Genomic DNA, 26,250 nt, shown 5'->3' with positions numbered 1-26,250 from the left:
AGCAGCAACTGCTCTGCAAGACTTTCCAAGCTGGGCAGAGTTTGGGGCTCGGCACGTGTGGGTGCAGCAGCTCACCCGCTGCCCAGCAGCCCCCTTGGCACCCTCTCAGGGCTAGGGTTTGGTCAGCTCACTGGAAGAATCTCAACACTGAGGTCCAGCAGGCAGCAAATTGGCATCTCACCAGAAAAAGTCCCTATTCTGATGAGGTCTGTTGTGGATATATGGTGAGTTGCATTCCAGCAGCATGGTTGCTTTTTAGAAGAGGAGTGTCTTCCTGAAACCAGAGATGGAGGCCAATTTCTAGAAAGGGAAATTTGCCTGTTCCTGAGTTTGCTCCCAAATTATTGCAGCGGATTGCATGTGTTTGATTCTTCTAAGAAACCTGGTGTATTAGAATAGTCTAGGTCAGATGCTTCAGTTGGGAAATGAAACCCTGAGAGTTTTTACGGATCTGAAATCAATTTCATCAGACTACTGTTTCATAGTTTATTTTGTGATCTCTTGTTCTGTAACTCCTTAGACCACCACAGCTTCTCCAGGCAGAGCAACATCTCACTTGTAGGTTTTATTGCTGTTTTCTGTTAAGGATTGCAGATATAGGGGGTGACTGATTTTGGTTAGTAGCTTTTAATAAGGAGTTTCAATCTGAAACATAAAAACCTGTTTGATGGCACAATATATTTTTAATTAAATGTGACTTAGAGCTACTAATTTAAATACATCTTTGGTACTACTTTATTCCCGTAAGTGTGGGCTGTAGACAAACTGCAAAAGAGGCAGTAAAGGCTCTTTATGACTCTTAATGTAAGTCTGTTTGGTTTACTGTTTATTTTGTTTTCCTGAAAGCATACTTCATCCTTCCAGTCCCTTGCTAGTTTGCATCGATAGGTAGAATTACTGCAGTTGGATCTTGAATTCTTATATTCCCAAGGTATATCCAAGCTTAGCTATCCCCCAGTGAACGACATCCCTGTGCCCTTCAAAACCTGGGAGAATGACAGGCAAGGCGTTGAATGCAGAGGGCTGTTGTCTCAGTTACTGAGCTCTTTTTTCCTTCTCCTTTCAGCTTGAGGGAGGCTTGTTGAAACAACCTCAAACTTGTTTCATTACCATCTGAAAATACAAACACAGCACACAGAAAACTCTTCAAAACCTGCTAGTTGAGTCTGCAGGCAGACAGGTTTGCTGAGTGCAGTGGTGAGCAGAGCTGCTGTTGAGCATCGTCCATCTCTGTGGGTGGTTGCTTGGGGACACTTGGGGTGGCAGTGACCTGTCTTAGAGCTGGCTCCACTGGATCTTCTGGACCTAAAAGATAACAGCTACCTAAAAGGTTATTGGCAGGCCTTGGAAGGGTTAAATGTTTTCGTTGTGGCAGTGAAGGACATGGAAAGCTGCCAAGCATTTAGATTTGAGGTTTGGAAAGCAGCTGGAGTTTTAACTGCTCTTAGCAAGCAATTCAGTGCAGGAAGGAGGAGACAGTAATAATGTTACACAGTGCCATTCATAACACTGTTGTTAAGTTTGGGTCAGTGTTTTCCATCCCGACTCCCACGCTTGGTTGGAGGTGAGGTGCAGAGCTGGTGCCCACCCAGCACCCTGGTGCTGCAGGAGGACAAGCCAGGTTTCTGAAGAAGAAAGGTGGCTGGGAATGCACAGGGCAAACAGGGTCCCCTCTTGCGCTCCTGGAGCTCAAAAATGGCTCAGTTTTATAGGTAATGAGATGACTGTTTGGAAACAAGACCATTTACAGTAACTGACTTATTCCAGTTTTAAAATGGGTTATTTTGGATGGTTTTAAAAAGTCGATTTCTGATCTCACAGACGTATCAGTGCCTTCAGCTGTTGATCACAGGGCTCATTCCAATGTTCCCAGCTTCTACTACAGCATTGACCTATTTGTTTCTGTGAAGATATCACACTGCTGCTGCTGCCGCCTTGTGTGGGCTTGCACCAGGGCCAGACACCAGTGTTCAGTGCTCTGTGGATTACCGGGCAAAGACCATTTGGGTGGGCAGCTAAAGCCTGTGGGTCGGGGCGAGGTTGTAACCCTTGCCTGGGCTGTAAGCTTACAGGAGGAGAACATTACTAGAGCAGGGCTGGATCCTTGTACAAGGAACTTAAAGAGAGTAAGTGGTCTATTGCTGTTTGTGCACAGATGTTAAGCCTCTCTGTGACAAAGAAAGGGTTTGGAGGATGTGCTTTGGATCTGACTCTGGATTGTTTGAATTTGGGTTGATATAGCGGTGAGGGATCTAGGGTAGTTGGGAACTGTCAATGTTAGGTAAATGGTTGGACTGGGTGATCTTCAAGGTCTGTTCCAACCTAGACAATTCTGTGATTCCATAACAGATACTTAACACGTTACTTGGTAACTAATAGGACGTATGTATTGTAGCAAGACTTAATGCTGATTAAGTAGTTATAAGAGATTTAAATGGCTCCAGGATATGCTCAGGTCTCTCTAATACTGTGCAGAAAATAAATCCATGACAGTGCATTTCTTTGTTCTCCAATGTTGCAATAAACGCATCCTTAATGTCACAGCTTTACAAAGCTTTTTATTTAATGGTTTGCAAAAAAAAAAAAAAAAAAAAAAAAAAAAAAAGTGGTGCCGCAGTATTAATCACAGCTAAAGAAAATCCTGAGACGCATGTATCCATAGTAAGATGCTTTGTCATGGGGTAGGTGTTTGGATAATGGGATGACAGGTAAAAAAACAAAAAAACAAAAAACCGCCGCAACTGAACAAAAAACCCCCACAAAACCTACAAAAAACCCCAGCCACAAACCAGACAATTGTGCACATTTGTTACCAAAGTTTTAGTGTAGCTGCATGGCTTCCATTAATGCTTCAGAACTATTGGGACATTATGTATAAATTATGATAAATAGCTAGTATGCTCTTTTCCCCACTTTCTGCAAAAGAATAAATGTGTTGAGTTGCACGTATTCTACCTCTTCTTCTTCCCTGCCATCTCTGATTTTTGTTCCCAGCAGGATATTTGTCACGGAGTTCAGCCTGACTGCTTGGGAACACTGGGCATGTCTTGTGAATTGGACTTCTTCAGATCTTGTCTCCTAGTCCAAAAAATAGAAAGTAAGACTGCAACTTCTGCTGGGAAAGAGAAATCAGGTCATATTTGCTCAGTGACTTCAAATGCATAAAATGGGCGTATACCAGGCCCAGGTGTAGGAAAACCTTGAAAGGAGTGAGGTGAGGACCTTTTAGTAAATTCCTTTAGCATTAGCTGCAGAACAACCCAAGGTGCTAACACAGGTGTTCTGGTGCTGTATTTGGGAGGCTTGGATAGTGCTGCTGAGCTGTGTTAGGAGGACAGAGCTGCCTGGAGTGGCATCCGAGCACCGTTTGGATTTCCACAAGAGCACTGAGGTCAAGTGCTGCACTGGTGGGCTTGGAGCTTCTTGCCTGATTTTGACTGCAGTTGCCACTGCTGGGATTTTGGTGGATTTTCGTTGGGTTTTTGTTTTTTTTCCCCTGCTGTTCCCAGAGTGAAATGGTATTTCAGAAGCACCTGAGAAGGGTAGACTTTGACTGGGATATGAGTCATCTGTCTCCTATGAGTTTTTTGGCTCGGTAATTTTTTGCTGTATGAAATACAATTAAAGCTTGACTTTGTTTTTAAAAATACGCAAACAAAACTCACAAACAAAACACTGTTCCTTCTGCTTCTATGTGATCACAGTGCTCTGCCGCCTTCGTTCTTTCCCTATTTGTATCTTCCTGTCTGCAGTTACGCCAAGGCTTAGAGAGTCAAGCAGCTTTTCAGCAGATAGATTGTGTCATGGAATGACTTGCAGCAAGAATGGAGAAGAGGTCAAACTACAGTTCAGCATAATATCTACTTTATCCTTCTCCAGTGGGCTTGTATGAACAAGACACTGAAACCACTGCTATAAATTCTGGAAAAGACTGTCTGACTGATGTAGACTTTCTGTACTGATCGTGTGGTCTATTTTCTGCAGTATTTATTTTGAATATGTTTGTGTTGTAAAACACTGCTGAGAGGAAGCTAATTTTTCTGTCACTTGTATGAAGTGTTTTCTTAGTAGTTTTGCATGCAGTGTTTGGAGAAGAGGACACAGGTGCTGGATACAATTATAAAAACCAAAGATTTATATGCAAAGGATGCTCTGTTTCTGTTACGTAGGGCCAGAGAAAGATATCTGTGGCTCATGAACTGAAGTATAAAAGCTGTGATAGTTACATTTGAGTAACTCCGTGACCACTGTATGTCAATGAGAATAGTTGAATGTTGAACAGATGTCATAAGTTTGGAGTGGTAGTTGTTAATATGTTTTTCGATACATAGAAAACCGCTGTAGGTATACCTGTGCCTGGCTGTCAGCCTCCAGCAGACATGTTTTCATTTCCTGGCATTCACTGTGTGGGATGTGTGTGTGTGTGTAGTGTAATATAGCCTGAATTTTATACAGGGATTACATGGGAAATAGAATTGCTTCTTTTCCTAATTTGAGGTTGCCTGAGCCATGGTACCTACAGGTGTTCTATCTGTAAATCTTTCGTCATACAGAGTAGCATCTTATGCTATACCAATACATGTGCACACGTGATAACACAGGTGCAGGTGTGATTAGAGGCAGTTTCTCCTGTAAATGAGGAAGCAGAGCCAGGTGACCATGGCATTTCTCCTTTGCATAAATAAATAAATAAATGGCTTTATATAATTTTATAGTTCTTCTAGCGTAAGAACAGAGTAGGCAAAATTTTAAAAACAAGAAGCTCTTGTAGTTCCTGCATCTGAGGAAGATGAGAGAGAGAAGGCCCTTGTTAGGGGGTGCAGCTGGCCATGTGTGGCTGTTGGCCTGCCTCTCTGCCTGGAAAGCATTTCCCCTTTGCTAGGGACTGCAAGCAGCGTTGTCACACAGGTGATCTTTATTGCAGTAGTGAAAATTCAGGTTTCCAAAGCTTTTGCTGATACATAGTAAACAATTGGATCTAATGGAACTTTTCCCCCCTCTCAAATATTAGTGCTTTCTTTAATATTGTTAATAACAATAATAACAATAACAACAACAACAACAATAATAATAATAATAATAATAATAATAATAATAATAATAATAATAAATAAAATAAAGAGCCAGTAGCTTGAGAACTAGTGGAAAATTATTTTTGTTTCTTATGCAATCTAAATTCAGGTCTGTTCTAGGAATATTTTATATCCCAGCCCTTGATTACAGTTGTGTGATACTTTGCCACAGGACCCCAGTCCTCACATGTGCAAAGGAAACACAATTAAAATCGTATGGGCAACTGTGAATTTCACACACAACTTGCAACTACTGGTCTCTGTAGCCTAAATAATGTAATTTGTTAGTTGTGTTAATATTTAGTGATTGACCGGAAGTTTTGTGCATAGAAAAACATTATGGTCCATATTTTGAGTTCTTAATTTCACCATTGGTACTGAGGCTAGAAGATGTAGCTTTGAGGTTGGCTTTTCTGGAGTGACAGCTTTGAGTATGAAGGCAATGTTGAGAAAAACATTGGCTGAAGTACCTCATTCAAAGAAGTGCCAAAGCAGGCGTTAGGTGTCTGAGGATTAGTCTTCCAAATTTTCATGTTCATACTTAATATGTCTAAGAGAGGATGTTTTATTGATTATTTTGTTGGACTTGGTAGTTAACAGTTGGACTCGAGAGTCTTTTTCCAACCTAAATGAGTCTATGATTTTCTTCTCCTTCACAGCAACAGAATATACATGAGTTGCCATCCTTTCTGACCACACTGTATTTCTTCCACAGAGTCTACATACTTTTCTGTGAATCCTTCCCATGAAGAACACAAAAGGGAATGATATCTGGAAATATTTATTGCATAAAGTACTAAATCTAATCCTAGAATTAGTAATAAATTGGGGTAAACTTAAGTTTCGACTCATGATAATGACGTAAAACTAGGGGTGAGCGTGTTTACTGCAGCGGGGAACTTGAACTCAGCCGTGACCTCATGAGTTGGTGCAGTTCAGGTTAACAGAAACTGCTAGTGACACAACTTTGCTTGCAAGATCAGCCTCTGGTTGGTGTCCTGGAGGTTGAACTCTGGTCAGGCTGTGCAGTGCCCAAAACAAAGAACGAATAAGCTACCTGAGATCATCTTCTTAATTATTTTCATTCTCGGGATCAAATTATACGTAACTTTATATGCTGGGCTGTGCTAGAAAAGTAGGTGCTAAGGAGCAGTCTTTTGGCAGTGATGAGGAATAGTAGTTGTGTTTTTGACATGCAGGCAAATGTGAATTCAAACTGGTCTTGAGGAAATCCCTGCTATTCCTAGCACCAGTGCTGCTCAGAGGGGCCCCTTGCCAAACTCTTCTGAGGCAAAGCTGAGAGGATGAAAATGTTGAAGACAAGCTGTGTAGCAGCAGGAGGAGGGTGGTCTGTGGCCTTTAGCTCAGGCAAAACCACTCTCAGATCACAGTCTTTTCCTGGGCAGAATGAATGTGAGGCTTCTGCACAGTGGGGATATTCTCTGTGTTGAGAAGCTGAGGGGTTTTGTCAAGTAGACTAAAAGTGGGATTTTATGGCCATCAATTCTTCACACAGTGGTAATGATACTTTGAAGTGCTATATAATTAGCTCTGGGTGGAGGTGTCGATTTTCTCCTGTGCTCAAGGGTTGCTCAGAGAAGGAAGAAGCCACTAAGCCACTGAAGCAACAAGAGTTACAGAAAGGTTCAAACTGATCAGTAGGTGAACTCACCTTTTCTGTAGACTTGAGGAGCTGTAAAAACACCACCTGTGAGAATGTGTGCAATGTCTGTCTTAAAATACACGAATACCACTTTCTGTATAGGTAATAGAAAAAATCTGACAAAGAAGGATGCAGTAGCTTCTCTCTCCTGCAGAAAAATCCCACCATTTTGACAGTTATATGAGAGCATGACACATAATTTAACCTTGCAGTTTGCAAGCACACACATTTATTTGACAAGAAAATGCTAAGATCATGCTGAATGTACAGCTTACTAAACAGCCAATAAAATCTAGATTATATCTTCCTTCTCTAAGCAGGAAACAAGGGAGCTGTTTTTGAATCTGGCCTTCCTGGACACATTGAAGTAGAAGGATTTTTCTTGTGCTAGACAGAGCATGGCAATACTTTCGTGTTAAATAATGAGCTCTTGCTGTTGCTCTGAATTAAATGGGCAGAATTGGACAGAAACCATTCTTTCTTCAGAAAAGACTGGCTCCAGTGATTTTTCCAGGCATTGGCCTCCTCTGCAAAGATTAGATCATCCAGGGAGGAAGAAGAGCAAAGCAACCTGAATGGTGGGGATAGAAGCTTGCCAGTAGATTTGTGGGAGGTCTTCCATCGCATTTCACTTACTCAGGAATGGGGAGAATTACAGATAAGATCTTCTAATTTGTATGAAACTTGGTTTGATGCAAGAGTTTTTTGCAATTGTAAATTGAAACAGTTTGGATTATCTGGCTGGAGGCTCTCTGTCAAAGGCAAGAGGTCTTCACTGCAGTTATTAAGGAGAAGTTAAGATGTCAATTCATGTCAGCCTGTAGCCTTTGCTACCTGTGGCACATCTTTCCCCATGGCCCTGGGTTTGTGCAAAGATAGAACCAATGCTTGCTCAGGCATGGAATATGGAATGTAGCAACTTTTTGTTTGTATTGTTGTACTGTAGTGTCTGGTTTTGGTAATTAATGTTTATTTTACCTTCTCAGTGTACTGGGAAGTAGTGCTCTTCACTGCTAAAAATAAACTGACAAGTTTACATAGTCTAATCTTCATTAATCTTTACCTGACATGTGAGTGAGCTATAATTTAAATGTATTAGTCTTAACAGTTGCAGGTAATACTTTGTGTTCAGAATATGCCAGATTCAAGTCTTGGCATATGCTCCTGCCACAAACTTTTCCTTTATCTCTTAGCTTTCTGTAGGTGCCTGTTGATGCCTGTGTTATATTACTTCTGGCAGTGGCATTCTTGTTTCTAGCCAGAAGTGGAGAACACAAGGGAATCTGAGTCTGTATACCAGAGGATGAAGCTTTCTTGGCTAGGCTGCTGGATATATGAAAAGAGAAATAAGACACCATAAACTGAATTGATAGGCTGCCTCTTTCATGAGTTCATGATTGTTTTGTGTCAATTTAGACCGCCTGGAAAACCATCATGTCATTTCACAGGTACAGCTACTAAATATCTGGATGGTTTTATAGGCAACTATATTGCCTATTTGCCTATCTCTGATGATATTTCTGCTAATGTTTTAGAACCTATTTTTTACTTTCTTTTAATTAAGTATTTAAAGATGCGTCTTGAAGGAAAATAATGTTGAAAAAAATAAGAGCTAAGTACAGTGAGCCATTCACATAGCTGGATATGTGCTAGCTCATTACTTGTGTCTGTATATAGTCACAAAAGATCTAAAGATCACTCTACACTAATATATCGATTTTTACTTCTTATCTATCCTGAAACAATAATGGTGTTTGTTTTTTTTTTTAAAAAGTTTTTCTTTAAGGTCTTGCATAAGTCTTGGGGCTGAGGGGAGAAAGCATCTTGTCAGTCAGTCAAAGCTGCTATTTTTTTCTACCTGGGATCCTGGATTTCATTTGAGCTTTAATTCAGTGTCTCTCTCTAAAGGGGATTCATTTTATTTCCAAATTATTGCACTAGGCATAAAGAAAAGGTCTCTTGAAAAACAGCAACAAATACATGTACAAATAAGAATGTCTGGAGTCATCTGAATCTGTCTTTCTCTTGTGAAAAGGCTCTTCTTGTTTTAAGTGTTAACAGATTCAGGCATTGACTTCTGATCTGGAAAACTTTTGGCTGTTGCTTACAGCCAGTGAGATCACATAGGTGGCTGCTTTCCCTGCTTGCTCATTAACTTCTGAGTTAAGGATGAGAATTTGTAAGAGAAGCAATAAAACAAAATTAATTATTGTGTAAATAACTTGGTTTTCTGTAATTTCATTTCAGGGGGCAGGGAGGAAGAGTTTCTGTTTGAATAGAATCTAATTGATTATTGCACATAAGGAAAGATAAAATTTTGAAATTTAATTGTAGCTGGCCAAATCAACATCATTTTGGGGTTGTTTTGTTTTTCCAGGTGAATCAGAATGTGGAGATCCAAAGAGCCCGTCTGCGAGATGATATTAAGGAATATAAATTCCGAGAAGCACGTTTGCTGCAAGACTACACTGAGCTTGAAGAAGAAAACATCTGTCTCCAGAAACAAGTGTCTGTCCTAAAGCAAAACCAGGCAAGTTTTTCAAAATACTGAACATTGCTTTGACAGCATCAGTTAATTCCAGTGTTACAGCATGTTTCTATCTCATTTGGGCATCCAACCACTCCTTTATGTTTGTACTGCTTTTGAGACTATAAGCTCTGTCTTTTAGTACCAAGAGCTGTCTGAAAAATGTTTAAGTCCTTTATGACTCTGTTTATACAGAGACTTTATTGCTTCTACTTTGACCTCTGAGTCCTTCCGTTGCCTTTTCTCTCTTTGATGGGTGTGAAGTCTCTACCAGTCTGCTTTGTTACTTGGTTTAGTCTCTGCTACACTAGATTTTCGGTGTTTCTTTGCAATGCTCTCCATCCATCCCATTCTACAGTATCTGTAACTGGGTGTATTTTTGAACATTTTTTTTTATTGCTACTTAGTGCTCACATTTACTCTCCAGTTCTGTACTCCTCCTCTCCTCTAGCTACTTTCATTAAACATGGACTATTGTGACAGTTGCTCTATACAGTCAGACCTATGTGACTGCTCATCTGAAAAGTCACATTTAATTGCATAGTTCCAGCTATTTTCGGAATTTTAGCTGCATTTTTGGAACAACTCAAGAATTACCCCAAGTTATCATTTGTGGAGGTAATTAGATGAGATGTTGTCTTTGGCATGGCTCAATGGGGACTTGCTATTTTTATTGTTCAGATACCTGTCACTTTCACTGTATAAATAAAATTCAAGGTTCAGCTGAGAAAATGCTATGATATTCCTGAAATAAAAGCTCTTGAAGAAAACAGTAGAGTTAATACCATCTGTTATAATGAGCACATAGCAAAAGCTTATTAGGATTTGCTTGAGAACTCCTTCAGTGTTGTGAATGAAAGCTACCCTACCAAGTGAGGTATTTGGGATATTTCATTTATGTCTGGGTGAAACTCCATGTCAGTGTTGGATTACTTTGACCTCACTGCTGTGCCCAAAATGGTTGGACCTGTTCTCACATGAATATATTTGGTCTAATTACGCTGTTTTGGGTGCTCTGAATCGCATGGTAAGGAGGAAGGGGCTATTACACTCTAGATGCAGACTGGGAGAGATAGTGAAAATCCAATTTATGTAGGTGGTTACTTTTGTTCTTTACCTTTTTTTTTTGGGTCTCATTTATTGTATTCAGAGGACTGAGTGAAAGTTCCCACCTCCATGTTCATGTTCTAAAATAACAATCTTCAAGAATGCTGTTATTCTGGGCTGAACCAAGTTTAACCTTAGATGCTATCTTGTCAGTTGCTAGTAATTATTGACTACTGTGTGTGTATTCTGGAACCTTGGAAAACAGAGTGCAAGAAAGATTTGAGCTAAGTGGAGCTAATTCTTTCCATAGTAATGGATTACTTCATTTTCTGCCTTGCCCTAATCCTACTTGATGAATATTATTAAGCTTTAATTATCCTATTGACATAACTAGAAGCAGCCATCAAGATTTCCCAGGCTTAACTTGCAAAACTGAATTAACATGATTGGTTCCTGGTTTTTAAATCCGGTGTGGTTTGGCATTACCAGATTGGTATATGTTGGCATCTAAAACTCCTTTAGCACTTGGCAAAACTGGGTTGTATACCACATAGTATGTTTTTCTTTGTTTCAGGGTAAGGAAGATGTATTCTTTAGGCTTTTTTTTCCCCCCAAAGGTTCAGAATTTTACACTGATCATTGGTGTTCATAATTTCAGTGCAAATGAGGTTTAAAATAAACACAATTTTACAGGTAAAAACTTACAGCATGCCATCAAATTTCATTTAGAAGCACTATGAGTCTGAAGTGTAGAGTCTGAATTGTAGCGCGCTCAAGATGTGCTGGAATGATGATGACCGAAATGGTAAAACATTTTATTTTGAATGTGTAGAAGTGGAGTATGATTGCTAGGTGCATCCCAACAGTGTTAAGCCCAGTGGCATATTCTAACAGCAGTGCAGCAGAGTGTCAGAAGCATAGCTTTGTGATCTGGGTTTTTGAAATGTTGAGCTTGAATTTGTGGGAAGGTTGGCAAGGGAATTTGTTAATCAAACAGAGAAAGTGTTTGCATAATATTCTAGGAAAGCCTGTTTTGTGATGCCTCTCTATCACACACTGTATCTCCCATCTAGTTAAGCTGGAATAGATCAGCCCATTCGATGGTTTGCTTAGAGATTTTATTCCATGGTCTCTGTGAAGGCAAATTATGTATTCAGTGTTTACAGTCATAGTGCCAAAACTAGACTCCAGAACTGAGAAAATTATGCTATTCTCACCATACTTAGTGAATCAAACATTCAGAAGTAAAATTACTTGGTGCCTTGCAGGCAGACAATTTTCATTAGGCTTTTTTTTTTTTTTCTCTCCATTTATATATGTCCAGGTGGAGTTTGAAGGCCTGAAACATGAAATCAAAAGGCTTGAAGAGGAAACTGAATTTCTCAACAGCCAGCTAGAAGATGCCATACGGCTGAAGGAGATCTCTGAACGCCAGCTTGAGGAGGCCTTGGAGACGCTGAAGACAGAGCGGGAGCAGAAGAACAATCTTCGTAAGGAGCTCTCCCACTACATGAACATCAATGACTCCATGTACAACAGCCACCTGAACATCTCTTTGGATGGACTGAAGTTCAGTGATGAAGCCACAGAACCCAATAATGATGAAATCATGAATGGATTTGAACAAAACTGCCTCAGCAAACTCAGCAATGGCAAGAACAGTACATCAACACCCAAGAAAAATGAAAGCTTCCCTCCAGCCCCAAGTCTGGTTTCAGATCTTCTGAGTGAATTAAACATTTCTGAAATCCAGAAGCTGAAACAACAGCTTGTACAGGTAAATGGGTTTTGTAATCAACTGTGTACTTCCAAGTAGCCGCTAGAGTTTGTTTGGGTTGTAATTTCAGTCTTTTCAGTATCTCATGTGGCCATCATACAGTATGAACTATATTTGTAAAGGTTCTGATTTTAAAATTTGAGGATGTTAAATGTTTGTCGGTGGAAAACCATAGCTTTTTTTGCTTGTATGCAAAGAAACTAGCATTCATGTCCTGTGTTTGGAGGAAGGCTGTAATGTATCTTCTGTGCAGTACATGCTGTGTCTACTTCATTGTGTCACTAGCAAGAAAGAGTATTTTGTTCAGAAATTAAAAGTTACTCCAGTCTTCTTCATCAAAAGGGGTTTTGTACACCATAATTTTCTGTAATTAGTTCAAAGTTCATGAAGTTTTAATCAGTACCAAACATTTCTGTGTTATATTTGTGCTATTGGGAGGTTGGACAGTTTGAAACAAGGTACATATTTGTGTTGTTTAGAAATGTTTTAGTTATTTTGTCAAGCATTTCTTAAGTGTTCTGTAAGAAAAAACATTTCTGGAGAAAGTTACTGGATTTAAAAAAAAAAATCCACTACAAAAAAAAAAATCAAAACTTCCAGAGGAGAAACCTTAAATGTTTCAGTATTTTTGAGTCTTTCATGAAGCTCCAAGCTTCCACTATAGACTAGCTGCATGTTTTCTAATATTTACTTGATAATTTGCAAGATAACAGTAAAAATTAGCTTATCTTTAGCTGAAAGGATGTTTTCACAATGAGACCATCAGCTCTGGAAGAAATGTGTTAAAAAAAAAAAAAAAAAAAAAAAGCAAGAAACACTGTGCTTGAGTAGTTTTAGAATAAATTAAATAGTTTTTCATAATGTGCTTGTGATTGGATTTCTGTAACCATATGGAGCGAAGTTGCTGTCTCTTATAATAAAACCATTTAAGTGATACAGTTCCCTTTACATCGATGTCTCTGTTCGTGCATTTCAGATGGAAAGAGAAAAGGTGAACTTGTTAACAACACTACAGGAATCTCAGAAGCAGCTGGAAAATACACGGGGGGCCCTCTCAGAGCAACATGAGAAAGTTGGCAGACTCACAGAAAATCTGAACGCAATGAAGAAGCTCCAAGTCAGCAAGGAACGTCAGTCTGCCCTTGACAATGAGAAGGACCGAGACAGCCACGAAGATGGAGACTATTATGAAGTTGACATCAATGGGCCAGAGATCCTTGAGTGCAAGTACAAAGTGGCTGTGGCAGAGATTACTGACCTAAAAGAAGAGCTCAAAAATCTTAAGGCCAAATACAAAGAATGTGAGTCTAAGTATGAGGAAGAGAAGAGCAGATACGAGACTGATAGCCAAGCTCTCACTGAAAAGATCACCTCACTAGAAAAATGCAGTAGGCATGATAGAGAACAGGTGGCCAGACTGGAGAAGGAGCTGAAGAAAGTCAGTGATGTTGCTGGAGAAACACAGGGCAGCCTCAGTGTGGCCCAAGATGAACTGGTCACTTTCAGTGAAGAACTGGCCAATTTATACCACCATGTCTGCATGTGCAACAATGAAACTCCAAATAGAGTGATGCTGGATTACTACAAGGAAGGTAAAGGTGGACGCAGTAGTCCAGAGACCAAGGGAAGGAGGTCTCCCATTCTTCTTTCTAAAGGGCTGTTAACAATAGAGCTAGGAAAGGCAGAGAATGGGAGTGGTGACAGCAGCCCATCTCCAGTGTCATCTCTGCCATCTCCTGTGTCAGATCCTCGTAAAGAACCAATGAACATTTACAACTTGATTGCTATAATCCGGGATCAGATCAAACATCTTCAGGCTGCTGTGGACAGAACAACTGAGTTGTCCAGGCAGCGTGTTGCCACTCAAGAACTTGGGCCAGTGGTGGACAAAGACAAGGAAGCTCTGATGGAAGAAATCCTGAAGTTGAAGTCCCTGCTGAGCACCAAGAGAGAACAGATAGCAACTCTGAGAACTGTGCTGAAGGCCAACAAACAGGTAACTGGGTCTTATAGCTGTGAAGGTTGTAGTGTCAGGGCATTATGTTATAAACACAAGAGAATTTATCTTTGAGGTCATACTGCCTCAACTCAGCAGGGCTTTTGTTGCTGATACTTGTTCAGTATAAGGCTGAAGCAGGCTGTTTCATCAGAGGCACTTAGCTGTCCTGCTGTAAAGCTGAGCGCTGGGGCTTTAACTGACTTGAGCTTGTCACGTACTCATGAGGTTTTTATTAAGCTTAAGGTAGCTTCAGTGTACTGTCTATCTGAATTTTATAGTTTATATTTAATGTAAGACACCTAAAATTGAGACATGACTCTTAATTACCACTTGAAATAATTCTAGTAGTTAGCCTTAAGAGTTCTTAAACTTAAGTTCTCTTCTCTCTCCAATTGCAAAATAACAGAAAGTCTTCCAAGATGAGGATGTGATATAAGAACATGGTCAAAATAACAGGGATGAAAGGTACAATTAGTTTTTAGGGTCTGGGCTGTGCAATTTGATACGCATTAGCAGTGCAGTAGATGAAAATAAGTGCTGTTAATACATGGGTCATGCTTCATTATCTCCTCTGAAGTTAAAGTAATGCAAATTGAAGTCTTCAATAAAACCCCTCAAAACTATAGTGTTGTTTAAGAAATATATACATACTTTCAGTTTTCTTTTGTACATTTTAATAAAGGTGGCCCAAAATGTAAGATGGGCAAAATGCTGAAAGGGTTAGAGAACTGTGCAAGTGATTGATGAATGTGTTTAAATATAGAGATACTAAATAGACTACTGTTCTTTATGTAAAGTTTAATTTCTTCTAGTAGTTGGAGATAGGTGCACTATATGTATATTCTGTAACTTCCTAGATGTTGCTGCATGGTTAAGGGGAGTAGGAGACCCACATCTGTTCTAGTGTTCAAAATGAAATTTTATTTAATCTGTACAAGAAAAGTCAACCAGAAGTTTAACATTCTAGTGCAAAATATATGTTTCATTATGTGAATAGTGATTAGAAATCTCTTAGCAAGCCAAGTTTTGAAGAGTTTCATTAACTAGTATGTTTCTGTTCTTCTTGGTAAACAATAGACTGCAGAGGTAGCCCTTGCCAACTTAAAAAGCAAGTATGAAAATGAGAAAGCTATGGTTACGGAGACGATGATGAAGCTGCGAAATGAGCTGAAGGCTTTGAAAGAAGATGCTGCTACTTTCTCTTCCCTGAGAGCAATGTTTGCTACAAGGTAAAGAACGTACAAACTCTGCAAAATGTAGTTTCTTGCTTGTATGGAAGAAGAGCTGAACCCACCTACCCATGCAGAGTATCAGGGTGGCGTGTCTTTTTCCAAGTTCATTGTTTACAGTGTTTGTCTGTGGTATGTTCTAGTTGATGAGGAAAATGCCAGGGGTGCAGTATGTTGCTAGGAAACAAGAAGTTGTTGCAACAGTATTTATTTAATTTTGGATGTGAGATTATCCCTGTTTCTCAAAGCCATTAACTCTGAGGAGGAGTGACATTTAACAGTGCAGAATGAGCATTATTACATCACAAAGATGCGGCTCTGCTTGACCTGTAATGATCTAGAAAAAAGTAAAGATGTTGCAGACTTCTTAGATTGTCTATCCTGCAGTTAGCATTTCTTTCATTTCATTTACTTGTGTGAGCTGTTTTGGGTTGCATATGCCTTTGGAACTTGCTTCTGCTGCTTAGTTGGACTTTGTGGTCCTCCTGACATGTCACGTGCTGTGGAAGTGATAAATGCTGGTTTGATTTGCATGTTGCTTGCTGCTACTGTCATTGATTTTTTTTCTTTAAGTTTATGCATTTCTTCTGGGAAACGTTGAGGCAACAACATCATGTTGCAAAATCCATATCTGCTTCACAGCTAAAGAACATTAGTTGGTTCCTGTGCGGAGGTAATCCTGGAAAATGGGAAAAGCACTTTATCTAAAAGTGTCATAGCTCAGCAAGATTCACAGGACACCCCTGACAATGTTAATTCGCCTGCATGTTCCATGCTTTGCCTAAAGAAGATGAAGAAGAGAGACTGTAAAGGATGCTGTTTAATGAACCTAGGCACTTGCTTTTAAGCTAACCCAAGGGGATGGGAGAGTCTGTATGTGCTGTATGCTGCTTCATTATCTGCCTTCTCTGGACACTTTTAAAAAAAAAAAAACCAACAACAAAACAACCCAGACTGAAAAGCTTTTCTTTCTGTTATTTGCTAAAAAGTACCATAGTAAGGAATCACGAAGGTGCTTATGCGGATTCCTGAAGCTTTTTTGTGTGGTCTTTGTGGGGGCTCTCATGTTCCTTGAGTAATCTTAGACTTCCTGGTGATTCAGCCTTTCTCAGCAGTATCTGGGCCTGTGTGGGTTAGCATGGAAAGGAGAAATGGATATCAAGGAATGCTAAAGGTTGAGTTGTGGTGGTTCATTATGCTAGAGAAAGGAATGCCCTGTGCAGTCTGGTTTTGTCTTAGTTTCTTTCCCCTCTCCTTTTCTGGAGTGTAATTACTATGCAAAAATTGGAAACTCTTTGTTAGTTGTACATCAGCTTGAAGCTGAGAGGAAAGAGAAAAAGCATATTGTTAACTTTTAGTTACTTTTCCTAGATGTAGATAGCTAGCTGTCTAAATTACATGTAACTGCAGTATGTTTTTCTTACACGTTGATTTTCCTGCCTAAGTGTGAAAGTGAGAGAGTGACTGTGAACTGGTTTGGAGAGGAAGATTTGCAAGAGAAATGCCTGAGGGCTAATTCTCTCTTTGCTTTTCTTCTGGTGTTTTATCTAGAGGTCAATTTTGTCCTTTTACTAGGAAGACAATAATAAGGATTCCTTGGCATGGGGAATTCAGAGGCAGAATAAAAGCTTTTCTGAAAGTAACAGACTTAAGAGCTCTGTCCTGGAGCTCTCACGGGGTTGTGAGCGATTAGAGGCAGGAGTGAGCTCTGTTTGGGATGCACAACAGACTCCTCCCTAAATGAACAATTGTAATTTCTGAATTTATGCTTTTCTTAGTAACCGTAGTGAATAAAACAAGCTGTCAAGAGCAAAGGAGGACTCAGAAAGCTGAGGATGGAGTGAGTGGAGACATGGTCCATGAGCCTTTCATCTCATGAACACTTGCATTTCTGATGGTTGCGTGGCAGATAGGCAGCTGGGCCTTGTATTTTGCATCCAACCTCAGACAGTGGCAAATGCACAGAGCATGAAGAATTGCTTCTTTCTTCCAGTGTGTCCAGTGTTTCAGATGCCACAATAGCTGTCAAGACCTATTACTGCAGGTAGGGTACTGTCACCCTGTCCCTCCCTGATCTCTGCTCAGAGAGGGTTAGGAGCTTGGTGGGTGGCTGAGTGTATTCCTCTGTCAGTGGTTGTTTCATCCTAGTCTCTGGTTTAGGTGAGGTAGGTTTGGAAGGAGTGTTCCTAGGTGCTTTGGTGAAGATAACCTCAAAAACTGTTTTGGAGTCTGATTATTAGGTGTGTTCAAATATCAGAAGTATGTAACAGCCCAATTTGTCTTCAGCATCGAAAACAACCTGCTAAAGGAGCACGTCTTAACAGTCTACAGTAAGTTGTGTTTCTTCTCTGACCCAAGAGGTTTGTATCGGGGAGACTAATAACAAGTGATGGGACTTTCACCCCATTGCATTTGTTTCAGTGTTGTATTCATGTGAGATGAAGCAGACTGCTGCACACAGATACATACATATTTTCCACAGGAAGGCGCCCATTTTGTAGGGTGCAGGAGAGCTGTAACAATACATGAGAATTGAAGGCTGGGTATGAATATAGTAACTGACCTAATTTCCTTTTTAAAGTAGGTTAATCCTACTAATTTGACAATACTACCAGCTATTTTTAATAAGTGATGAAAATGCAGTAAGACCTCAACCTGTAGACAAAGGAAGGCTTGCAAGACACAGATTAGCAGCTTCCAGCACTGAGGGACTGCTGCAGCATGCTAGACAATGCTGTGCACCTAAAATTAAGCTGTTGTACAAAGGAATAAATCAAGATATGCATCATGTACTATAGACATACATGCAATAGCTGTCCTGTTAAAGTCCAGTTTTTCTTAATTAACATATGTATCCCTGTTGTATATACAGACTAAAAGCACTGGAAACCAGATTAAAATCTGCCCTGTAGAGCTGAAAATGGAATTTATCTGCTTAATAAGACTGTAATGGGTTTTTATGTATCACTGTATTACAATCAAACGTTTTGATGTTTCATTAGTTTCATTCTCTCTTCAACAGAAAAAAAGTATGCAATCACTTCTCTATTTAAAATCCAAACAGAAACTGAACATCTCTTTTGTTTTATTTTGTCAAGTAGGTTTGCACTTGCTAACAGGCAGCTTGGGTGATGCAAAATGTAAACAAACAAGGCCTGACAGTGGTGCAGTAAATGTTCATTAGGGTGGAGCCTTCAGCTTTATTGTTAAGTGATAGTTCTTTTTCTTTATGGATACCATCTGGCTCCTGTACTTTACCTGCTATCTGGAGAAGCTATTTGAAAGAATATTTCACAAAATAATCTTTCTCAAAATTCATTTTACAAAATGCACTGCTGTGGCTGCTGCTTTGAGAGGCTTATGAATGTATTTACTTAGGAATTTAAAACAGAATAGTTTGTGTTCACATGATGAGATTGAACATTGTAAAGAAATCAGTAACTTTTACAGTATGCTTGTAACACTGAGCTGCAGTAATATCTGGGTGGGTATGTTTGGTATTTTAAAGAACAAATCCTTGCAAACTGGCAAAAGAAAATACAGCTCCACACAAACAACTCATGGTAGAATTTTTACCTTAAACAGTATAAACTGATAACTGATTTGGTTTTGAATAAAATCTTCAATGGAAATTTCCAAAAGGCAGAGTAAGCCTTTAAAAAGCAGTGTTTACTCTCAGAATGTGAACTGTCTCTGAGTTTTAACTGCATCTCTATAACAAGAAGGTATAAAGAACACATATTTGCAGTTAACTCATTTCAGTCAGGTCTTTGTTCAAGTATCTATGAAACAAGGGGCTTCAAAGTGTTCATTGGGTATTTATTGAGTTTAATGTGACCAAGTGCCCTATGTAACAGCACCAAGTAAGGAAAAAGCTGTGACTGAGAACAGGAGTTACCAGACTAGGGGTAGATAGAGTGGGTGGTATACAGGTCACTTCAGAGTGATGCATAGGGAGCATAGAGCCAGGAGTTGCTGTTTTTCCTGGCAAAAATATTTAATCTCCAAAAATATTTTATGGTAGCCTTAAAATTTTTTTTTAAACTCTCATTTAGTAGGTTAAGCAAATTGCAAGGTTTGTTTATGCAGAACAACATAAATCCCTACTGAAGGGTGAGGAGAGGGGGTTAGTAGCAAATCTGAGATAAATTAATTCATCATCCTCTAAAATATTGTCAAAAGAAAGACTGATTCCTTTCTTTGCCAGAGAGCGAGCTTCTCTTAAGTGCTCTGAGGGATTTTTAAGTGAGTATGTCCTATGTTCTAAAGATTTGGGGAGGGAGTGAAGCAGGGTTTCCTTGTCACGTAGGTCAAGATGTGTTTTTAGATTGCCTGTAAGCAATTTGTCATTCAAACTTGCAAGCACATTAGATGAGAAAAATTGGGCTTGGAATTTAAGCTTGAGGCTTCTTTAACTTTTCAGTAAGGAAGGAGGGAGTGAGAAGACCAGGTTTCTGCTAGTTGTTTGGAGAACACCTCTGAATCTGCTATTTCCAGAGTACACTGCAAGTGCTGATGGTACACAGATTCACCAACTAGCAATCCAGGTTAAGGTCCTTAAAGGATGGTTAGATGAAGAGCAGGAGGCCAGTATTGGTATCACTTCACAGCCAAGAAAAGAATGCATTGAGAAAAGGTTGTCATGGATTGGACAAGAAGGCAGATTAAATACAATTTTGCATTTTAAAAAGCAAAGCTTATTTTATTTTGTTATGCTAGTTTTTTCCTTGATTTTTATTTGCTAGAATTTGAGTAAACATCCTTTCAAACATTTTACTAAATACCGAAAATGGCAGAAACATGTTTTTTCACATTTCTCTTCCCTGTGTTATTTTTCAGCTGGTTTTCTGTCTTTTGATATAGATTACAAATTTCTTGTCTCTTTAAGTTGCATGTTAAGTACTGTGTGCACTCATGGGAGGACACCATGGTCTCTTTTCTCTAGAAGTACCTCCTGTGTGACAAGTTACAGCCAAACTCTTGCAGTGAACGGAGTAAAGCAGGCTGAAAACAGCCAGGCTGTCTCCTTGCTGGCTTATTTGCTCAAGGTCAGGCAACAAAACCAAATAATTATATTCATATGAAGTTGCATTTGTTCTGATAAATCCTGACAGACTTAAACAGGCTCTGAGAACTGACTTAGAATACATCTTCACTCCTCTGATTAAAGACACAGGTTTTACAACCTTGCTGTTCATGTATGTTCTTTTTCTTTTCCAGAGCCTGAGAACAAGCAAGGATAGTAAGAGAACAGACATTTGTTATTCATTGAAAATAAAGATACAACAGTAATTAAGAAATCTAGCAGAAGCAGGCGGCTTTGAAAAGTAGAAAACAAATATGCCTAGATATAATTAATGACTACCCCCATGTTCCAGTGTTTCATAAACTCTAAATAAAGGGAGAGAAACTCTGCAACAAGTCAGCAAGGGGACAAGTGGCAAGTGTTAGGACATACTGGAAAGACTGACAGCATGTAACATTAGATTAAAATGACAAGATAGTGCTTTTAATAAAGAAACAAAGCCATGAATACACATAAGAAACTAGCAGCTAGTGTTTTTCACTAATGGAGAAAATGTGTGTTTCAAATGAATACGTATGTCAGTTCAGAATCATACATTCTCTGTCAGTTTTCCAAGTATCCAAAGCATTTGGGAAAATATTCTTCTGTTCATGGACTTCAAAGGCCTGCAGAATATAAAGCAGTTGAAATTCATGCAGAGAACAGTACAGTCCTCACAGGATTGAGAATTATAGCTAAAGGGTCTTCCTGTTGGACTTCACACAGAAGTATTCAACTGCTCTAAAAATATCCTGTAGCATAAATGCTCTGAGGAGCCAGACACAGAAAATGTGACTTTGAAAATTTCCAGAACGGGATTCCCAGATGGGAGTAACAGCATCTAGAGGTGATGAATGATGTCTGGAGAGAAAAATGTCTGGGCCACCAGCGCCCACGTGAAAGCGAGGAGACATCCAGGCAGGACAAAGGCATTTGACTGTCTTACAGACATGGTACAAAAACCCATGAGTGATGTCTTGCACGTTCATAGCATTGATAAGCCTGCTCTAGACTCTAAATGTGTCTGGCAGTTAAAATGTCTACTACAAGTAATATGGATATATGGAGACTCAACCTTGGTGAAGATGCCCCTTGCAGATAGACCCTGGACCTGGGTTGCAACAGTGAGTTCTCACTCTTCTCCCGGATTTTTTTTTTAAGTGGCTGTGCCCCCAGCAGTAGCTCCTCTGTGCCATGGTGATTTGTTTGAATGCCTGCTGTTAAGGAGAGTAAGACACAGAAGGTGTTCCTGTAATGATATAGTGGTGCCATAGAAATATTCAGAGTAAAGACAATGCCAGCTCTTGTTGTGTAGTTTGTCTGCCCTTTTCTTTTTAATCAAAATGGAATGTGGGTTACTTCAGAATACCTTATATGGGAGACTACTGTAGCAGCAGTTATTTCTGTTTTAGATAGGCAATTATTGGTTTCATTTGGCAATTAATAGGAAGTGTCATAGTCTGTGAAAAACAAAGCATGTGCACAGCTGCAGGGGTATAGGGTAGATAGGGAGTGGTATAGGGTAGATAGGCATGGAGCTCAGGATGAGATTCTCCACTCCTTCCCTACTTGCTTCAGTGAAGAACTGGGAACCATGTCCCACCTATGCGATAGCTTTAAATTTACTTCTAATCTAGTGGCATAGCATTGTTAATTTCAACCTTTGAATATATAAAAAAAGGAGTTTTCTTTTAAATTCTAGGAGGGGGGAATTTGCCATAAAAGTTTATGATCTCTCCTTGAGAATTTTTATCAGTAGAAATTTAGAAGAGCTGTAGTGTCCAGCAATGTGGGGCTGATTGTTCCCTCTCAGTGCAGGAGATAATTCTTCCCATATGTTCCAAACTACAAGAGAAATTGCTGGTCTGATTACTTTCTTTAATAGTTTTTACTAATGGACATTGTTTACACATGGCTGATTATGAACATTCTGGAAAACTATAGCTGGTTATAAGCTATTTTCTGTTCTTGGTGAAAATCACAATGACTTAAATAAAGGCCACAGCATTTATTCCTTTTAAATATACAACTCCGGATGAGTTTTCAGTGCAAAGTATTGAGAAAGTAATTACAAATTAGCAGTTGGCTAAGGTTTCTGTAGATACTTCCTTGAATTTGCTAATCTATGATCTTAAACTGCTTAAATCTGGGGTGCTTGCTTTTCTGCTGCCTTCAGGATTTGTGCTTTATTTAATTTTTCTGGAGTTTGGTTCTGTGTGGTTTATGACTATGCAAACCAAGGCAAGAACTGAGCTTTAGTATACTTCCTAAAAATATCTAATGCATGCTGACCTAGGAGAGGGCCTTAGTTCTGCAGTCGGATCTGAGTTCTGGTACAGCTGCACTTGGATTAGTGCATATGGCAAATTTACCTGCGTGGAGAATGCTTGGGTGGAGTTAAGCTTTTTAATTCTTAAGCTTCAACAGCTTTTTAAAAAACAAATGTATATGGTTTTATGGCTATGCAAAATCATCTAGTATGAGTTCCTTCAGAGGAGACCAACTCAAACAGATTGGGTGAGAATAGCTATGATCTAATTTCTGAAGGCATGCCTGTTTTCTGCTGTCAATCCCTAGTAACAATCTTCTCTGTTCTTCCACTTAAAAATCCAAATTGTATATGGGCTAGCTGTAAATCTTACCCTTGATGCTGAGGAGCACAGCTCTGCAGCACATCGCAGAGCTCATCTGTATTTGCCACACAACACAGAGTGGAAGGCCGTTTGTGCAAGGAGGTTCAGTAGCTTTATTGCTGCCACAATCTTCTTTGTCTTCCTGCTTTGGTAATACAAAATTGTTGCTTTCTCTGCAGATCAGCTGGTTTTCACCAGGGGTTGGGGTAAGGGGGAGCTGTGAGGAAAGTGTTCTAATTCAGTCTTTACTATTGATTTCTGATATAAAGATTCAGTTTGAAATAGCAGGTGGCGCATATCCCTTATAGCTGAATGCAATCAATGCTCATTTACATGTCATTTCAACTGCTGCTCTGCTGGTACATTTCCCAGTTTTTAATAAAGCTGAAAAAATGTGATTTTAATCCTCCATGTTCTAATTTCTTATGTAGCTTGACAATTTAATCTCAAGGTAGAAGTTGAAGTAGTTGATGGTTCTCTCAAAAGGCCTCCTTCAGTTGCATCTGTCTTGGCTTCTTGGAAGTTGTCATATGGTCCCCACTGACTGCAGAGGAGGGGGAAAAAGTATAATTATACTCAGGTGCATTTGGTTACATCAGTTTTTTTTTCCAGAACAGATCTTCATTCAGTAATGAATTTAGCTATAAATGTTATTAAATATAGTACATGCTAAAGCTTAAACAAAATGGTATGTAGAAATAAGGCACAGCTGGCATTTGTGGGAAGTAGTGGCATGCAGCTTTTGAAAATGAGACAACCCATTGTTATATTTTTCAATAATTTGGCTTCAGATAGCGTTTTAGAGGCTTTAGTTTTTATTTCTCATCATTATATTTAACATTCAAGACATTTCCTCTCTATAGATGTTCTAGTTGGTGTTGTTTTAAAAAATCTAGTTTATGTCTCCTTAAGCTCCCTTTTCTGTTGTTAATTACCATTCATAAGAAAACAGGCAACATCAAAGCCTTCTGTTCACTATCCACTTAAAACTGTGAATGTGTAAATGTACAACAGTCTTATGTTAATTTCATATTCTTTAAAGCATGAAAGCTCAATTATTTTCTTTCAGAGGTGATTTTAAACCAGACATTTTCTGCTCTGACCTTCTAATGATTTTGGTATTGAATATGTAGCTGGGAAATAGCTCAGCACGTGGCAAATGAAATTGTAAATGGGAAGGATCTTTTATTGTTATATCTGCAAAGCTGTGAAAATATAGATACATATACCACAAAAATATGCTGCCATTGGGGAATTGGGGAGGCTAACTGTTTTTTGGATGAAATTAAAATGGGAGTCAGTGAACAGCAGGAAGGAAGAAATTAAATAAGGCGGATCCCAGTCCACCTGTGCACACAATGTCTATATCCAATTCTAGGAAACCTTTCAACCCTCACTTGTTCTGTTCAGGTGAACAGTTGCTGTATTTTGCATTGTGTTGTGTTCTTCTGACCCTGGACAGTCATGCTTGCAACAGGAGAAGGTTTGGTTTTGAGGCTGTATCATTTCATTTGACTTAAAAGATCAGGAAAACAGGTTCAGGATGCATGACTGTGTAATCATAGTAGTTAAAACTCCTGCCTCTCCCTAGTCCTCTCCTGTATGTGAAAGAACAGTTATTCAGGTACAGTAAAAACTGCAGCTGCATGTATGCTACTGGTAACACTTCCTTTTTGTTGGAAAGGAAGGAAAAACTCCCTGCATAGAGTTTTATGGGGAAAAAAAAAAATATCGTGATTTAGATATTTGAAGTAGTGAATGCCTTGTAAGACAGTCATTTGATGTTTTAAACCTTTGTGCTAACAGAAAGCTTGATGAGATAATGACTTGCTACTGTAACCATTTGGAGTCAAAATCGTGGCTTTAATTATAGCTTGGATCACATGTGAATGACTTGACTGCCTTTTAGACTCTGACAAGCATTTGTCTGTGTTACCAGACAGCTATCAGGTTTGGCACAACTTGATCAAGAGGCATTTGAGTAATACCAGAAACGAGAAGAGGATTAAAGGACATTAGCAAGAGACTGTGGGAAGTCCCTGCTCTGCATTACTGCAATGGTTTTGTTTTCATCATCTCTCATTTTTAAAATTTTATTTTTTATTAAGGGGATCTGCCCCTCTTGCTGTGGCTGACTTTGATTAGCACCTCTGGTGGAAGTCAAATGAATAAACGGACTGCCACAGTCTTGATGCTGCTTCACTGAGCTGAAACTTTTGGGGCTAAATTATCTTCCTGTTCTGTACAGAAAGAAAAGGATACATTCTGATTCACATGAAAGTTGTTGGGAGAGTGGGGCTAAACCTCCTCATAATTTCACCTTGCCCAAATCTTTTGGTAGGGCAATACTGAGAGTGAAACAAGGGTAACAGGGACAGGTCACTCCAGTGCCAGATCATTTTTTGCTGAAACAATCGTATTACATTTCTCAAGGACTTCGTAGCACTTTCTGGACTTTTCCTGGCTTTGCAGCAATAGAGCTTTGAATGAATCGGGTTTGAGGTGCGGATAGAAAAGAAAACAGAAAGGGAGCTTGTGATATGAGCAGATTTATGCTTTTCACCTCTAACGTGATGAGTGTGTTTGAAAACTGGATGGAAACCCCATAGCCCTCAGGCCTCCCATTGACCTTTTGTCTGTGCCTTGCTCCCACTCCCAAGTGAAGAAAATACACCACTGACAATCTAGAGCAAGAGTGTTAGCAGTGATGCTGTGAGCTGTTCATTTCTGTAGTTGTGCCCTCATTTGAGAGCTTGTGCCACCTTCCGTAAGAGGCAAGGACTGTTTTTACTGCCTCTTCAGACTTCCTAGGGCCGTTTCAGTCTGTGTTCCTCTCTAGTGCTAATGGTAAATTAGGTAGGATCTGGCCCTTACTCTGCTTCCACACACTGAGATGTATGGATCAGTTTTGCCTTTTAAGGTGTCTCTAGTTATGAAGAGAAAAGGGCAGGTGCTAGGCTTCTAGCAAGTTTAAGTTCCTCTTAAAAAGAGAAACCCCTCACACGCTGGTTTCCCACTGTGCTCCACAGTATGAGAAGTACTGTGATGAACCTTAGAGCAGGAGGCAAGAGATTTGAAAGGATAGATTCCCGCTCACATAGTGGCCCTAAACTCAAAACCTTCTGGTATGCTGAGCTACACTGGTTGTAGTTCAGACAGGTTTTATATGAATATTTCTGGGTTATTGCTTAATCTCCATAGGTATTAAAAATTAAATCCTATTTTTTCCCTCCCCCCC

At 39.4% G+C, this 26,250-nt stretch overlaps 1 protein-coding gene across 1 annotated transcript in view; it reads left to right on the top strand.

Moving 5' to 3' along the window:
• BICD2 (BICD cargo adaptor 2) overlaps positions 1-26,250 on the top strand; it is a 46,461-nt gene that overhangs the window by 13,435 nt on the left and 6,776 nt on the right. The window contains exons 3-6 of the mRNA XM_026857628.1: positions 9,113-9,265; positions 11,634-12,086; positions 13,063-14,082; positions 15,163-15,314. Of these exons, the coding sequence (XP_026713429.1) occupies positions 9,113-9,265; positions 11,634-12,086; positions 13,063-14,082; positions 15,163-15,314 (1,778 nt within the window). The remainder of the gene's footprint in view (positions 1-9,112; positions 9,266-11,633; positions 12,087-13,062; positions 14,083-15,162; positions 15,315-26,250) is intronic.

The sequence above is a fragment of the Athene cunicularia genome, assembly GCF_003259725.1.
Source record: "Athene cunicularia isolate RWA chromosome 12 unlocalized genomic scaffold, athCun1 chr12_part1, whole genome shotgun sequence".
Lineage (NCBI taxonomy): Eukaryota > Metazoa > Chordata > Aves > Strigiformes > Strigidae > Athene > Athene cunicularia.
Note: the sequence above shows the minus strand (reverse complement) of the source record. Positions and strands in the feature narration are given on the sequence as shown.